This window comes from Styela clava, chromosome 7, assembly GCF_964204865.1.
Source record: "Styela clava chromosome 7, kaStyClav1.hap1.2, whole genome shotgun sequence".
NCBI classification, from domain to species: domain Eukaryota; kingdom Metazoa; phylum Chordata; class Ascidiacea; order Stolidobranchia; family Styelidae; genus Styela; species Styela clava.
In genome coordinates this window covers 21150900-21167802 of record NC_135256.1, presented here as the reverse complement: position 1 = coordinate 21167802, position 16903 = coordinate 21150900, and the positions used below count along the sequence as shown (strand labels likewise).

Below are 16903 nucleotides of genomic sequence, written 5' to 3'. Positions count from 1 at the left end.
GTATTTAGTTCAATATATGAACTACTTACAATCCTGCCATTGAGTCTGAGAAAGTCGGACGAAACGTTACAGGAATATATTTGTGTTAGTGTGCAGCTGGACTCTTTAATTGGATAGAATAGTCCTGTTTATTCCAGCTACAGCATCACTGCATTATACGCATACGGGTCCGCTAGCACAGTGGTCACCAAACTACGGCCCGCGGGGCAGATCCGGCTCGTGGCGTCCTTTCATCTGGCCCGTAATAACACGAAAATAATGGCGAACTTTTCCAAAGGATGTTTCCCCGAGCATCGATTTCCTTGTTCATTTCGTGACATTGGCCAATCAGCAAGATGCATAATGTGGCGTAACAATAGGCCCTTTCGCATCCGCTCCGACACTTTTGTCACTCGGACAGATTTTTCAAGCGTGGTCGTAAACATTACCTCGTTTTCGAGTTTTTGAAATCTATTCGTTAGTTTTCTGTTGTGTTTCGGAAACTCAAATATAAATCAGATAATTCAATGATCACTCTGTCATCCTAGGAGTTTCAATTTAATTGCAGTAATAAAAAATTAGTGTAGAAATAGCTGTGACAGACTAGGCTAAAATTCTTCACCGGTACTTTTAAGGAACAGATTGTTGTATGCGATGAATCATAACGATGGTTTGAACACATACCCCATTTCACAGGCGCCAACTCGCAAAAGCACTCTTAAAATAGACCCGAAAATTTTGCAATGGTGATGTATGGGAAGAATTTTTCGTGGGTCAAAGGTCGGGGAAAGGTCCATTGGCCGCGAGACTAGGCCGTTTATCTTTCAGTTTCCTAGCGCATATAAAGGAACTACCTGAAAATGATTTTAAAATGTTCCTTAAAAATTTAGTAACAAATAATGACTTGTTCCCATTTCCAAAAGTTGCACGTTTTACGGAAAAGACGCTTTTACAACAATAAATATGTGTTACCATCTGTCCTATCATTGATTTTACATTGTTATGCATTGTCTCTGGTCCTATATTCTCTGCTTTTCCGGTATCATGGACCAATGAACGCAGACTTCTACAAGACGTAACAATCAAATTTGTCAGCTGTAGGTGGATCCCCCGTGGTCGGATGAATATCAGATGAACTACTGCTCGCTTTTGCGTTGAGTAGCCTTTCCATAGTCTTTTTCAGTTATTAGTAGTTCAGTTATTCTAAGAAGGTGCTAAAAAAGTATAAGTAAGATATTAAACACTTGTATATCCTTACCATGAATAGCAATTTTAGCTGAGCACTAGCTCATAAGACGTTGTTAAGGTTAAATAGGTACGGTGCGGTAACTCCCTCGCGACACCTATGTCCTGTCACACAATTAAAGTATTTTTTGTTGTTGGTTACATGTATGGCATATTTTTTGTAATCTACCTAATAAATTATAATTGACTGAGGAAGTCTGATTTTGGTCAGGCAAGAAATTACGGAAATACATTTGTGTCAGTGTGCTGTACAGCTGTAGGGCTCTTGAATTGCATAGTTCTTATGCTGCGTTGTTGTAAACCCATGGTTATTGAATTTCCGGGAACCCCTTATATTCAATTTTGCATCAGAATTGTGGAACAAGCTGTCATGGGTTCAGTATGTTTCTTTTCATACAAACTAAGAATTTATTTAGTTACCAGATGTGCGCTACGAAACTCATTTTCTGGGCGTTATCAACGTTTAGAATCGTTCTGGAATTTTTTTTTGTTTGAATGAAAAAGCGTCTTACTGTCTTAGCGATAGATTAAATATGTTAAATAAAATTATTTCAAGTTATGCTCGCCTTCCAGGTATCTCTGTATTTTGTTTGTCGGTATACCGGTACCTTTTGTGTTGTTTTGTTTTTATGCCAGAGTGCAGAAATAAATGATTGCTTGATTGTTACGTTATGGTTGACCTCTCTCAGGTCAGTCATTTTTACGGAATTAAACCAGGAAATCATTGCGCTGGAGAACTTGCCAAGCAGCGATTAGTAGTAAATCACCTGCGTTATCTAACCGGTACGATACTAGTTCTTCACTTTACAGTGCAGAAGTGCGATGCGGTATCGGACTCGAATATTATGACATATCTGCACTGGAATAATTTAACTATACTCAAATATTAGATCAAATGCAATTTTTGTACGATTACCTGAATGCTGTTAAACAAATGCGGAATGACAATTAATCACCAAAGCAGTCGATGTTCTTCTGCATCCAGCAGATCAACAAAAAATGACCAAAACAGAAATGCTGCGTTAGCCCTGAAGCGCTATTTGGATTTGACTCTGAGGGGAACAAGAAAAAATCTTGCAGATCATGGTGTTTCAAATAGAGGTGAGTTGTTTTCGAATCAGTTACGGGTAACTTACAAGTGTGCTATATCAGTATATATTTCAGTATTTGCAATTTGAGTAATAGTTTTACATAGACTATATCTCTGTATCTGTACGTGGCATTCTGGCATTAGTCCCAACTTTGGTCAATTGTCTTGGATTGTTTAAAGATGATTCGATATTTATATAGTGACGCGTGCATGATTATGTATGGTGTACGTATGATTATAATCGAGTTTTCATGTTTTATATTGCTGCCATAGATGGGGAAAATAATATAGAGTATTATCTATTTTATTGCAGCTTTATTTATACAGTTATCAAGTTCAAAAGTTTTGGTTTAAATCTGAATATTTATTGATATATAGCCTAAGTTTCAATTGTTATTTTGTTTCCTAATAAATCAATTTTATTGTGCCTAAGCTTCGAATTACCAACATTGAACAGGTGAAGAGTTGTAAAGTACATTGACTGTATTGCTTTCTTGTGGATGAACATATGGCTGTTGGTGCATAATCAAATATTGAATACTCGAAAATTACAACACAATATCAGTGAATTGGAAAAACCTAAAACAAACATGTTTACATGCGACAGGCACGCCGATATCTGAACATGTCTTAAACATAATCCGTCAGAGCGCACAGTGAGACAGTGCTGTATGGTGATCCATATGTTATTAACATGTCTGTTAAAAAAGGTATTTGCACAATTCATAGCTCGCCACCCATCAGCTCATCATTGCACTGCGCGTTAAAAAGCCACACGCCTCCACTTGCTGTTATTTTGTTTTTGCAATGCTCAAAGGTTTCAGATTGATTTTGCTTTCGCTTCCAGTTGCTTGCATGGACGAATCAGTTATGTTTTATAGTATTACTGTATTATTGCAATTCTTATCTTGCATGAAATTTGCTTTTCAAATAATTTCGAGACTCATGCATTTGATAAAATTAATTGGATGCTGACCATGCATCCTAAAAGGTGTATCGACAGTAACCAGGTGACGGATCGAAAAAAAGAGTATAAAGACTAACAACTTAAAGTGGACCGATAATGTTTGATGCCTATTGATTTCAATATCTAGTTAACTTTGCAGTCAACACTTACTAAAGAGGATTTTCAGGCCAACCTTATGATTCACATTCACACTGGCAAAGTGTGTTTAAATTAAAATTTTCTAAAATATTTTTAAAAAGTATTATTGAAGTAAATATTTTATAGTAAGACCACATGCATTGATTAACTCTGAAGTGAAGAAAACTCAATGAAGGTTGTTAATTGTTGAAGTGAAGTTATAAATAAGAAACCACATTATGACGATGAGAGATTAACATTTGTATCAGACTTTAAACCTTTTAAGTCTAGTTGAGTATATGTTTTCTTCTTCTTTTACATCTCTTCAAAGCTTTACAACATGTCAAAAGTCAATTTCTATATCTCATTTTTTGTGAACGAAGTCTCACATCACACAATACTGGGTGAACGCATTTTTACTTTTGATTGAAATTTTTATGGATACTTTGTTTGTGATAAATCAGTGAGCGATAATATCATCAATCATAAAGTTTTTTTGTCTATCATTTGTTTTCATGTAAAATGGAGATTGAGATTTCAGACATACGACCTGATGGTTTTTAACGCGAGATATTAAGTTGAAAGGCCATGTTTATGATGTAAACAACATTCAGGGTGTGTTTGCCTTGTCAACTACTTTGATTACACAAGAAATGGTGGAATTACTTTTAGACAAAAGATACCTTTTGTTTGACTCAAAATTTACTAAACATTACTCTGGCCAGATATTTCTCTGTGTGGGATGAAAATGTTTCATTTCGAAGTGAGATCTCGTCAAACTAGTTTATATTTTGTTAAAGTATGGGGTTTCCGCCGATTTATGTTCTGGCTCCTATGTCTGGTAATGAAAATTTTATGCTTTGATTTTAATAATGTCAGCATGACTTGCTTTGCTTAGAAATATATGTAAACATGTGATTTGAATGATTTTATAGCTTCTTTATATTGAAGATTTTCATATAGAATTAAATATTTGAGTTTGGTATCAAATGATCTTTCTCTTATTTATTTTGCATTTTCTAATATTATATATATATTAATAATATTTATAATATAATTTATATATAGTAAATTCTTGATTTTGGAATCTTGTAACTTGTAATATCATATTTGAAGAGAATAATTTTTTATTGCGTATTCAATTTGTAAAAAAAATGAGGCAGCTGTTTTGTTCCTTTACTTTCATATTGTATTGATATGAAATGATATCTTCTGTTTTTCATGAAGGTAAGCAAGGTCATCCAATATCACCATACACATTCGATCGGCCCGATACCGAGGAGTCTGTTCAGAAAATTTTACAAAATCCAGAAAGTGTGGAAAACATTGCAAGACCACCAGGTTGGGTGAACCATATCAATTCCAGTACTGTGAAACATAGCGGCGAGGCACCACTATTTACAGAAAATTTTCTGCCACCGAGCAAGGTATGTTTGCTGGAACTTACATATTATAATGATGAGTTCAGATAACAATTGAAACCATTGTGCATTGAATTTGTTAGGAGGCAAATTTTGTATGGTATGATAACATTGTCAAAATCCTGGAAGCTTGCCTGGAACCTTCATTTTTAAAAAATTAATGAAGTTGGCATTAAAATTTTGTTTATGCCATGGTTTTTAGGATTTTTGTTTCATTATATCAAATTATCAACCTCGTCTTTTCTAGGAAAAACAAATCAAAGACTCACAAATAACATATGCAAGACCATTATCTGGAATTTCAACAAAGAGTGCACCTGTGATCATCAATGGTGCAATGTATTATAGGCAAACTAAGAAGCATACATTTCTACAGGTATGGTAATTATTATTGTTGTTTATTGTATACAGGGTTACCCAAAAAACAGCACCCAAATCAGTTGGAAAATGTTCTAACTTTTGTACAAAGCGTCCAAAATTACTGAAACTTTCGGGTACTATCATATACAGTAATTAACATACAAGTTATCGAGAAATTATGTTTCTTTGGGTTCACCCTGTATGATAAGATGTGAGAGTATTTCTACCATAACATTAGAAATACCTAAATATCTATGAAATATTAGTCAGTAGTTCACTGAATATGAATTATCGAGATATGTCCTAGGTTTTCCCATTTTTAAATACAATATAATTTGTTCACTTTATATTGAGCTCTAATCATATATGGCAATTTAATTTAGACATAACGTTCTATGATTTTTGAACTAATCTTAATATTTTCTATATTATTTGGGCTTTTTTTATGTGATCGCATCTGTACTACTTTTTGACAGGCTTCGCGACGTCCTGCTTCTGCAATGGAAGACAGGATGACGAGAACAGCAAAACTTCGAAACAAACACAGATCACAAGTAATGTCTGGTGTTCCATCAGACTCGACCAAAGATGAATTTAAAAGTAAGTGAAAAATATTAATCTAACTTCTAACTGCTGTACTGATATTATGTTTTAGCTCATAGCGATAATAAATTTGGAAATGTAAGATATGTTTGATGTCGATTAATGTCTAATTAATATGAATCAAGTTATTTATAAAACTATCAAAATTGCATGATGATTACAATTTTTTTTTAAATAAGAGCTCTCTAAAATGTTGTAACCTTGGAAAGTGTCCACCAAATGTCATGTTTCCATACCTATTTAAAATGTCAATTTGAAATCTACCATTTCATTTCTTAACTTAGCTTATATTTAGCCGACATTTCAATATACCGAATAGTTTTTATCTATGTTACAAGTACCATCTCCATCAAAACAATAAGGTTTTATATCCATTTGGTTATGTTCTGTTATCAGGAACTCAAAACAGTCATTGACAGGTCACCTTGTTTCTTTACTGGAAATATTTTTTTAATGTGGTATGAACATGTCAAATCAGCGCAACTTCAAAAACTGCCCTGATCACGAAATGTTTTCTTTTGTTCAGAATTACATGGGTAATTCAATATGACTAAACACACAATTTCCACAGGCTCCTCATTGAGATAAATCTATTGTTATTTGTGTGTGAGCTCAACACTTGTATTTTATTTCCATGTTGCTCTGGGACACAACAAAAACAATTCATATATTTTGATTACATAGCCCAACATGCCCGCCTACCGCAGCATATGACATGATATTTACAAGGATTTGATGAGACGAGTGTTCCATGCTAAATTGTGAAAAAGATTATTGAAATATTGGCATTTTACTGAAATATGATTATTTTATCGACTTTTGCTAAGTATGCCTTCTTATGTATGCTCCCCGATGCAATAGCTGTGGCAGGCTAAGATAAGAAAGAACTTTAAAAAAGTATGTTTTAAACATATATATACTCAATTGAATGGCATTCTTCATTGTTTTCTTGAAAAAACGACGAACAAGCTTGATTATAAAGCAAGCCGCTGCCTCTTTGAAACCAGTTAAGGTTGGGTATGGAAATTGTTTGGTGGGAGATGTAACCAGCCACCCTTCGACAAAAAGGAGTGATTTCAGCAACTGTCTCATTGAGCCTCCTACATAATCATCTCTTATGAGATTCTTTTTGCGCATTCATGAATTCATATTCAAAGGTCTTCAATTTGTCAAAATTCATGACTGGTATGCTTATTTTTAACTTCTAGGAATGAAGGAAATGAAGCCAACAAGACAAAACCTCAATAAAGAGTGAGTATATTTGTATCTGAAAAAACTTTATATCACACTGTCATGTATGTAATAGTACCCACCGGACTCAAGATTGTTTTAAAATGGTGTCCCAATTTGGGCTGCTTGAGTGGGTAGTTGTGTGCCAACAGAATGGGTATTGCTTGCTCCTTTATCAGTCCTGGATATTTGTATAATTGCTATGGATGGTATTTACAGATGAAATCATAATTTTCCTCTTGTTCCGGTTATCTGATTATTGCCATTGCCAAATTTCATTTTTTTGCATTTATTCAGTCTCTTGCCTATTCCTTGCCACGGGAATGAGAGTCCACATGCTTTTATCATTGGAGCTCGATATAACTGTTCTCACTTTATGGATTCAAGATCGTTTTCAAGACTTGGCTTGTACGTACCTAGGAAAAATCCTCTTGGAACTTTCCTCAAAACTTACAAAGGCGGAGATGCTTTCGATAATGGCAGTGAGTCTGGTGAGTAAAATAGTCTAGATCACGAGAGCCAGTTATTTTTCACTTGAGAAGTCAAGGAAGAAAGATACAAGATGATTCATGTTAAATATATTTCTTGAAACCAAATAATACTCTGTGTTGGTTGTTTGAAGCATTTGATTAGTTCTATTTCCTCATGCCTACTGCTTTCAAATTTTTTTTTGACCATTGTTTTTCTTGTGTCTATTTGGGTTAACCTTAGAGCCAATGTAGATTATAAGCGACTTAACACTTATGATGAGGCTCTACAAGAAGCCTATAACGTGTTGGGCGGTGACACTTCGCGCTATTAACTTCCCCTGATGTATAACCTGCCAGGTTTCTCGATAATTAACAACTCCACAACTTTGAATATGAACGAAATGTAATGCAGTCGATAAAATACCAGTCTACATGCACAAGTACGATATAAACGAATAAATAAACGACGAAATTGTGTGATGATAAGAACAAATAATTCCAGTATTGTAGAGACACAAACGATCACAGTATTGTAGAATGTAGACGTCCAAATAAAGTTATGTTGAGGTTGAGGTTGAGGTTGAGGGTTGCTAAAGTTTACGACCAACCCAACAGGCAGGTTAATAACATACTTAATTCTAAAGATGCAAACAATAGCAACATTACAATATGAAAACAAATCAAACCCTATTATTTAACTTAAAGACAAGCGAATAAATCCGCTCATTACGGCATATGAATTAGCATTACTAACAGACTAACCGGCAAACTCTTAGCACAAATAAATTGTAAACAGCCGACTGGCAATGATTTGAAATAATAAACAAACACAAAAACGAGAGAAAAGAAAAATCGATAAAAGACTTTGTTCCCGCCGACAGGCCTATTCCTACCCACGAACAGATGGTGCAATCGCCTTGAAGGGAGTAGTTTATTAGCGGTCATTCGACAAAAGTGCAATGACCGATTTCTCTCGAAATAACCCCGGGTCAAATATATGCAAAATAAAACAAAGAAACTTTGTCTGTAACATTCCCGGCCTCAAAATAACGAATTGAACAAAAGTTATTTTCAAACATTTAAACAAAATACAGACAAGTTTCTTTCCCATCACTAGTTAACATTTGGTGCAATTCGAAACGAAATGTGTAAATCAAAATATGTACAAATCAAGGTGATTCTAAGTAACATAGCTTCCTTATGTCCCGAATGTAAGTCGACTTTGCTGTTCTAACGCGAACTCGACGAACATTTCCATATTTGTCTGGATAAACCTCTTCCACAAGAGCTTTAGGCCAAGACCCACGAGGAGAGTTCTCATCCATAGCCAGCACTAAATCTCCAACAGCAAAATTCCTCTTTTGTTGTTGCCATTTTTGACGAGTCTGTAGTATTTGCAAATACTCCTTCACCCAACGATTCCAAAATTGATCTGCCATCCACTGAACCAACTTCCATGATTTTCTGTATCCATCAGCCTTGAGAAATATATCAGATGGATATGAAGGATCTAGACGTCCAGTCAGTAACATTCCAGGTGTTAACGCTTTCAAATCCTTAGGGTCATCTCCAACGGCTGTGATTGGTCGGTTATTCAGTATCCTTTCTACTTGTGTCAGGAATGTGTAGAAAGATGCCTCCGTCAGCTGCCGTTCCCCAACAAGAGCAGTTAACACTTTTCTGACAGAGCGTATCATGCGTTCCCAACAACCGCCCCAATGACTGGCAGCAGGAGGGTTAAAATTCCACTTTATTTCTCTTTGGCTGAGACTCTGATGAACCGACTCGTTCCATCTTTGCACACCCTCCTTCAGATATTTGTTAGATGCAGTAAAATTTGTACCATTGTCAGAAAACACTTCCAAAGGCAAACCCCGTCTTGCAGTAAAACGATCAAAGGCCTCAAGAAATGCTGATGCGTCCAAAGAATTGACAACTTCAATATGGAGAGCTCTAGTAGCCATGCAGGTGAATATAGCAGCCCATCTTTTGACTTCACTCCGGCCAGACTTGATCAATACCGGTCCCATCAAATCTACTCCTGTACTTGCAAAAGGAGAATTTCCTGGTGTTACTCTAACTTCTGGTAATGGTGCCATAATTTGTGTTCCAGACTTAGAATGCATCATTTTACACTTTAGACATCTTCGTATTCGATTTCTGATTGCAGAATGCCCTTTGATTATCCAAAACTTTTCCCTGATCACAGACAAAATGTGCAATACACCACTGTGTCCTTCTTGATGATGATAATGGTCGATTATCAAGTCTGTAACATGATGATGATATGGTAAAATCAGTTGATGCTTCGATTCTCGAGATAAACTTGAGCGCTGAAGTCTTCCACCAACGCAAATTACTCCATCGATCAAGCATGGTGTCAAACTCTTCAAACTTGATGATTTAGTCAGTTTCACATCTTCACTAGAAAATGCTTCATCTTGTACAAGTCGAATGACATTAGTTGATGCCATCTTGAGTTCATCAACACTCAATCCAATTTGATGAAATTTAGGTTCATCCTTCTTACCATACTGCCACAGAAAACATTTCTTGAAGCGACACAACCAGGCAACACTTCTACATAGCTTCGTCCATGATGAATATCTTTCCAAGAATTTGAATAGAGCTGGCTTCGATTTTCCACTTGTTGCACACACTTGACGTGTCGATTTTGTTTCTGGATCATTATCTGAAACCTGTGGTAATATCTTTGGTCTTTCAGGCCAGTTTTCCTCCGAATCACAAAGAAAGTTTGGTCCCTGAAACCACATGTTGCACTTGTTCAATTTGCTAGGCATTACTCCCCTCGAAGCAACGTCAGCTGGATTATCCTTCGTTCCCACATGACGCCACTGCGATGGCTCTGAAAGTTCATGAATGGTTGCAATTCGATTTGCAACAAAAACTTTAAATCGGGTTGACACATTATTGATGTACTGTAAAACAGACATTGAATCTGTCCAGTAGACGATCCTTTCAAATTTATATTCCAATTCCGATTGAATCATAGCACTTAGTTTTGCTGCAACCACCGCTGCGCACAGTTCTAATCGAGGAATTGATACCGCCTTCAAAGGAGTTACTCTAGATTTTCCTGCGACAAATTCACATTGAACTGCTCCAGAAGTGCTGACAACTCTTACGTAAGAAACTGCTCCAAGACCAGATTCACTGGCATCACAAAAGGTATGCAACTGCATCTTGCATGATTCATACCTAGTTCCATGCAGCCATCTTGGTACCCTCACTTTTGCCAATTCAGATAATTGTCCAATCCAATTCTCCCATAGTTTAATTGCATCCATAGGAAGGTCATCATCCCAGCTGAGATCCTGGGCACACAAGCGTTGCAATAACTTCTTCATTGGCAACAGGAATGGGCCCAGCATACCCAACGGATCAAAGACTTGACTCAGCATTGAGAGCAATCCCCTCCGAGTATGTGGTTTCTGTTGAATATCGACTTCAAATACAAAGGAATCTAGTGGAATATTCCACGACAGTCCGAGTACTTTCTGTGACGACACTTTGTCAAGGTTCAAGTTCTCTGATGAAACAGCTCTGTCAACTTCCGGTATAGAATTCATAACTTCAATGCTATTGCCAGAAAACTTCGAAAGATGGAAACCCCCATTTTCTAATAGACCGCAAACTTCTTTGATTCGTTTCAATGCAAGAGGAACAGTCGGCTCAGATCGTTCTAAGTCATCGACATAAAAACTCTTTCTAATAGCATTCAAGGTTTCTTCATCTTCATGGTTCGCACTATCTTCAGCTACTCGTTTTAAATCGTAACATGCAACGCTTGGCGACCAATTTCCTCCAAAAAGATGAACGTTCATTTGATACTCAGCTACTGGTTGTTTGAGATCACCATCTGGCCACCATAAAAATCTCAATGCTTCACGATCTTCAGGTGTGACCAGAACCTGGTGATACATACTTTTGATATCAGCAACCACAGCAATCTTCTCTTGTCGAAATCTTGACAGGACACCAATTAGCGAATTAGTTTGAGAAGGTCCACATAGAATATTTTCATTAAGAGACGTGTCTTGGTATCTAGCAGAAGCATCAAAAACAATCCGAAACTTTCCTCCTGTGCAGTGATGAGGAAGATACCACGTCTTTTTGGTGTGTTCCAGCTTGTTATCCGAAATTCTGCTTGCATGACCATTCGATATGTATTCTTCCATTTTCTTCTTATATTTATCATGCAATTCTGGATCACGAAGCAATCTTTTCTTCAAATTGTTGAGACGTGACTCAGCAATTTTTATGTTATTTGGCAATTCTGCGTCTTTCCTTTTCCACGGAATGCTCACTTGATAATGACCATCCACTTTACAGATGGTATTTGCCATAATTGATAATGCAGCCTTATCTTCTATTGAAGGAGCAGTATCGTATGCATTGCAACCTGAAAACTCCGTTTCAAACGCTTTCTCCATTTGCTCATGTAGCCTCTCATTGTTCAAAGAAATCCATGAAACGTTGTCAACATGAGATTCATCACACTGATTGTAAGTATCATCAGGACCGAACAACGCCCAGCCTAGAGCGGTTCTTGCGGCATATGGTTGACCCTTTTTCCCGCGTCTCATTCCAGAAATTACATGCGCCTCTGGAGCATCCACGCCTACCAAAATCTCAACTTTGGCATTTTCCAGCGTTGGAAAATTCAAGTCCTGAATGTGATTGCATCTTAACGAATCAGCATTCGAAGGAATGTTAATCTCCAGATCGGATGGAAGTCTATCCAGAACTCTGACGCCTTTGATGTGAATTGAATGCACTTCACGCAATCCACGGATATTCAATGATACTCGAGCACTGTCAGTCTTAACGACACCACCCAAGGTTTTCAAAACAATTTCATCTTTGATACCTTTTATGCCAAGCCTCTTCATCAAATCATTTGTACATAGCGATACATCAGAACCATCATCTAGAAAGGCATACGTGTCGCAAGATCGGCCATCCGATCCCCAACATCTAACTGGTACTACCTTCCTACGAATATGTGATGCTGTCTCCCTTGATGAACAAAATGATGATGAAACATGAGCCCCAGTCTCTTCAGCTGGTTCAGACCCGGCCTCCTTCGATGATGAATAACTACTGACTTCATGTTTCTCAGACTGAGTGTCGTCAGTTGAGTTACGCAAGTCAACTTTAGAGTTTGTTTGTCCATTTTTTGAATGCTTAAAGTGTAACAGTGTATGATGTTTTAGATCACAGCCTTCCACTCTACAGTGAATTTTAGATTGACACCGGCTTGTCCAGTGACCAGGAATCAAACAATTAAAACAGATATTCTTCTGTCGCACAAACCTGTGTCTGAATGAAACTTCTTTTTCTTTGAATTTTGCACAATTCCACAATCGATGACTACCGTCACACATCATGCACTTCAACTCATGACTTTTACGTTTTGGAATGTCCTTACTAGAGTTTTCTTCGGATATGAGAAAGGATGACACCTTGCGATTACTACGAGTACCTCCCAAGTCGTCAACTTTCTTCTTCCTTTGTGATTCACGAGCAAGTTTGCCAAATCCTGATCGATTGACATTTGACACAGATTCCATAAATGATAACAGTGTATCGAAGTTTACCAAATCTCCAGCATTATAACGATCGTTGGCCAAATTTGCAAATTTCCACAATTGCTGAGATGGAAACCTTTTGAGAATTTTCCTTAGTACAGTTAAGTCATCCAAATTGGATCTAATACCGAATTGTGAAAATGTTATAAATGTACTTCTTGCTTGAGTAAGCAATTTATCCCAAGCTTCAATGTCATTAACCTTTATTGCGGGTCCCTCACACAACAAATTAAGATGTGTGTCAATAATTAAATGAGTTTGACCATAATTTTTATGAAGAATATTACGAGCCAAATTGTATCCCTCTTCTGATGGTAAATTTCCACATGATTTTATAGCTTCCTTTGCTTCACCAGTGCAATGAGATATTAGATAATTTAATTTTGTAGCAGTATCCAGTTTGCATGATCCAATATAGTTATTGAATTCACGAACGAATTCAGGATATTTTAGTAAATTCCCGTCAAATACAGAAAGCTTAATCTGAGGTAATGTGAATCCCTGCTTGATTATATTTGCCACATCAGTCATGCCCGCCATCATCGCCCTGGTCAATTGCGCTACAGCATTCAGTGTCATGTTAGGCATTTCAGTAGCAAAAGGCTTGGCCACATCTGGCGCCCTCATGCCTGCCCTAACATCATCATACACGATATCATGCTTGGCAGATTTGAAATCAGGCTTAATCTCTGGCTTGACGTAATTAGGCAACAATAATTGCTCCGCACTAATCTGTGGATCTAGTGGTTGCTCGCAATTATCAGGTAAAATAGGACTCACCAATATCTTCTGAGTCACAGGCACCTCATGCTCCGGGCTTGAGTAATGGATAGGTATGCCTGGATCCAACATGCAAATAGGCCGCTGTACAATTTCTTCCGCAGTAGAATGTTTATCCTGATCCGTATTTACAATTTTGAAAATACTCCTGTTACAATCCTCATTAAAATCTAATATTTCCGATTTATCATCATGTTTATTTATTATTTGTGCATCATGACTTGGCACAGAAAACAGTCCCTTCCCCCCTGGTGTCTTCACGTATTCCATCAATCTCTTCGGTGATAAGGTAGTAAAGGATTCCACATCTTCTTCTTCGTCATCCCGCGTTGAGCCTTTGCTTGATCTTGCCGCGACGCTTTCCAATTCTATCTTCGCTTGTTCTGCTTCCGTTTCGGCATCCAATATACTTCGTTTGATTTGAAGTCTATGTTGGACACGTTTGCGCTCAAGTTCAAGTTCATGTTCGACACGTTTGCGCTCAAGTTCATGTTCGACACGTTCGCTCTCAAGCGCAGCTTCCTTCTTCGCCCGCTCCAACTTTAATTGCACTAAACGTAGATTACGCTCGGACATGGTTTGATCAGACTTCAACGACGATGTTCTAGATGTCCGAGACGACGACATTTCGATAAATGCAGAGACGCTTAAATTTCCTTTCAATCGAAGATAGAGTTCACAGGATCGAAGTATCCACGAACGGCGAGTGTCACGAAGCCAATATTTTAGCAACAAATGTAGATTATAAGCGACTTAACACTTATGATGAGGCTCTACAAGAAGCCTATAACGTGTTGGGCGGTGACACTTCGCGCTATTAACTTCCCCTGATGTATAACCTGCCAGGTTTCTCGATAATTAACAACTCCACAACTTTGAATATGAACGAAATGTAATGCAGTCGATAAAATACCAGTCTACATGCACAAGTACGATATAAACGAATAAATAAACGACGAAATTGTGTGATGATAAGAACAAATAATTCCAGTATTGTAGAGACACAAACGATCACAGTATTGTAGAATGTAGACGTCCAAATAAAGTTATGTTGAGGTTGAGGTTGAGGGTTGCTAAAGTTTACGACCAACCCAACAGGCAGGTTAATAACATACTTAATTCTAAAGATGCAAACAATAGCAACATTACAATATGAAAACAAATCAAACCCTATTATTTAACTTAAAGACAAGCGAATAAATCCGCTCATTACGGCATATGAATTAGCATTACTAACAGACTAACCGGCAAACTCTTAGCACAAATAAATTGTAAACAGCCGACTGGCAATGATTTGAAATAATAAACAAACACAAAAACGAGAGAAAAGAAAAATCGATAAAAGACTTTGTTCCCGCCGACAGGCCTATTCCTACCCACGAACAGATGGTGCAATCGCCTTGAAGGGAGTAGTTTATTAGCGGTCATTCGACAAAAGTGCAATGACCGATTTCTCTCGAAATAACCCCGGGTCAAATATATGCAAAATAAAACAAAGAAACTTTGTCTGTAACAGCCAATATAGATGTATTTTGTTTCATAAGATTTTTTTCAATGAGTGAAGATGTCTATACAACAGAAGTTTGGAAACTAAAATATTACAAAACAATTTGAGCTGCTTTTGCATTGTTTTGCAAATTTATAATTAGACCGTTGGGGCCTGCTCTATCCACTGAATCCCGCAGAGCCCATAGATATTTTGGACATAAATAAAGATTATAACCTTTAGCGCAGCGGTTCCTAAACTTTCTGTTCATGTGGTGCCAAATTATCAGGGAATTAAATTTAATTTTCAAATAAACTCATAAACTGATTTAATAAACTCATTGCGCACTTAAACAATAAAATTGCGGCCTCTAAATAAAAATAAATTTCATGATCGTAACAGAACACTATGTAACAGAAAGTAAACGGCACAGAGAAGGTGACATGGATAATGGATTTATTGAATAATATGACAGCATTTATAACAAGAAACAAGAAAACATGTATAATGAATACAATTTGTAAAATATTTTATCATATATTTGTTTTCTTTAAATTAACACAATTATGTTAATTTTCGGGGCGCACTTAGCAAATCGCGTTCCCTTTGGGAACCGCCTTTTTAGCGACAACCTGTAAACACACCTACCTGTGGCATTCTTTTTTCATTCAATGACCCAACTTCATTGTCTTTGTTTCAGAGGGATTCATGGATCAGACAAGTGTACGTACTGGTGGAAGCATCAGACCGACTACTCAACCACTCTCTGATCATAATGTAAGAACATATCCAAAGCGATTTCAGCAACCAACTATACCGCCACCTCATTTACGTAAAGTTGTAAAACAAGCATGGCTTAATACCAATACCTCTGATGAAAATTCAAACATAGAATTGGGTAATAGAAAACCCCCTCAGTCAAGATTGCAACCTGGTGGTCCATTGACACGTCCTTCACTAAAATTCGCTTCAAAGAAATCTGAATTTACTACGGATTCCCATCGATTGCACAAGAAGAAAACTGGGCAGCGTACGAGTAGAGTAAAATCTTCACCTTCATTTGTACATGAGAGAGAGTATCGAGAATCTTTAGTGCTGCATAATAAGCAGTTAGAAAATCTACATCTACCCAAACAGACTGAGTTATCAAATTCTGATATCAAGAAACAACATTCTTTACCTCAAGACCGTGTAGCGGAGATTTGCTAGAAGTAGGTTAGGGATAAATGTTCTCGTATATCCACTATCTAACAGTTTTATGTTTTAGTTTTCTGATCTGATTACTAACTGTCCAAGATCAATTATGAGGATTTTAGGATGTTTTATAACACAATAAATTTTGAACATGTCACTTTCCATAAAGTGTTTCTTTTTAATTTTTTTTTTATAGTATTGTTAATTTATTTTTGTATCTATTTAGTCTACTATATACTTCTTACCAAAATTGTGGAGTTGTAACAAAGATTTATATGCCACTGTACTTATATATATTTGAGTTGTCAGTAATTAATATCGCAAATAGATTGATTATCTTGGAAACGCT

General features: G+C 36.8%; 1 protein-coding gene across 2 annotated transcripts; it reads left to right on the top strand.

The window, feature by feature from the left end:
- The first annotated feature begins 1892 nt into the window (after positions 1-1892).
- Positions 1893-16899, top strand: LOC120328841 (uncharacterized). 2 transcript variants are annotated; one of them, XM_039395385.2, is made up of 7 exons: positions 1893-2325; positions 4626-4825; positions 5067-5195; positions 5656-5779; positions 6991-7033; positions 7310-7503; positions 16061-16899. In XM_039395385.2, the coding sequence occupies exons 1-7, from the start codon at positions 2145-2147 to the stop codon at positions 16567-16569; spliced, it is 1380 nt and encodes a 459-aa protein (XP_039251319.2). In that variant the 5' UTR covers positions 1893-2144; the 3' UTR covers positions 16570-16899. The 2 variants fall into 2 exon arrangements, with proteins under 2 accessions (XP_039251319.2, XP_077970316.1); XM_078114190.1 differs by lacking the exon at positions 1893-2325 and adding an exon at positions 2797-4239.
- Positions 16900-16903: the final 4 nt, after the last annotated feature.

Excerpts from the sequence above, each read along its gene's own strand:
- LOC120328841 (XM_039395385.2), top strand. The coding sequence starts at position 2,145 with ATGCTGTTAAACAAATGCGGAATGACAATTAATCACCAAAGCAGTCGA. Across the intron at positions 4,826-5,066 it reads ATTTTCTGCCACCGAGCAAG|GAAAAACAAATCAAAGACTC; the intron begins GTATGTTTGCTG and ends CGTCTTTTCTAG. Across the intron at positions 7,034-7,309 it reads AGACAAAACCTCAATAAAGA|TCTCTTGCCTATTCCTTGCC; the intron begins GTGAGTATATTT and ends GCATTTATTCAG.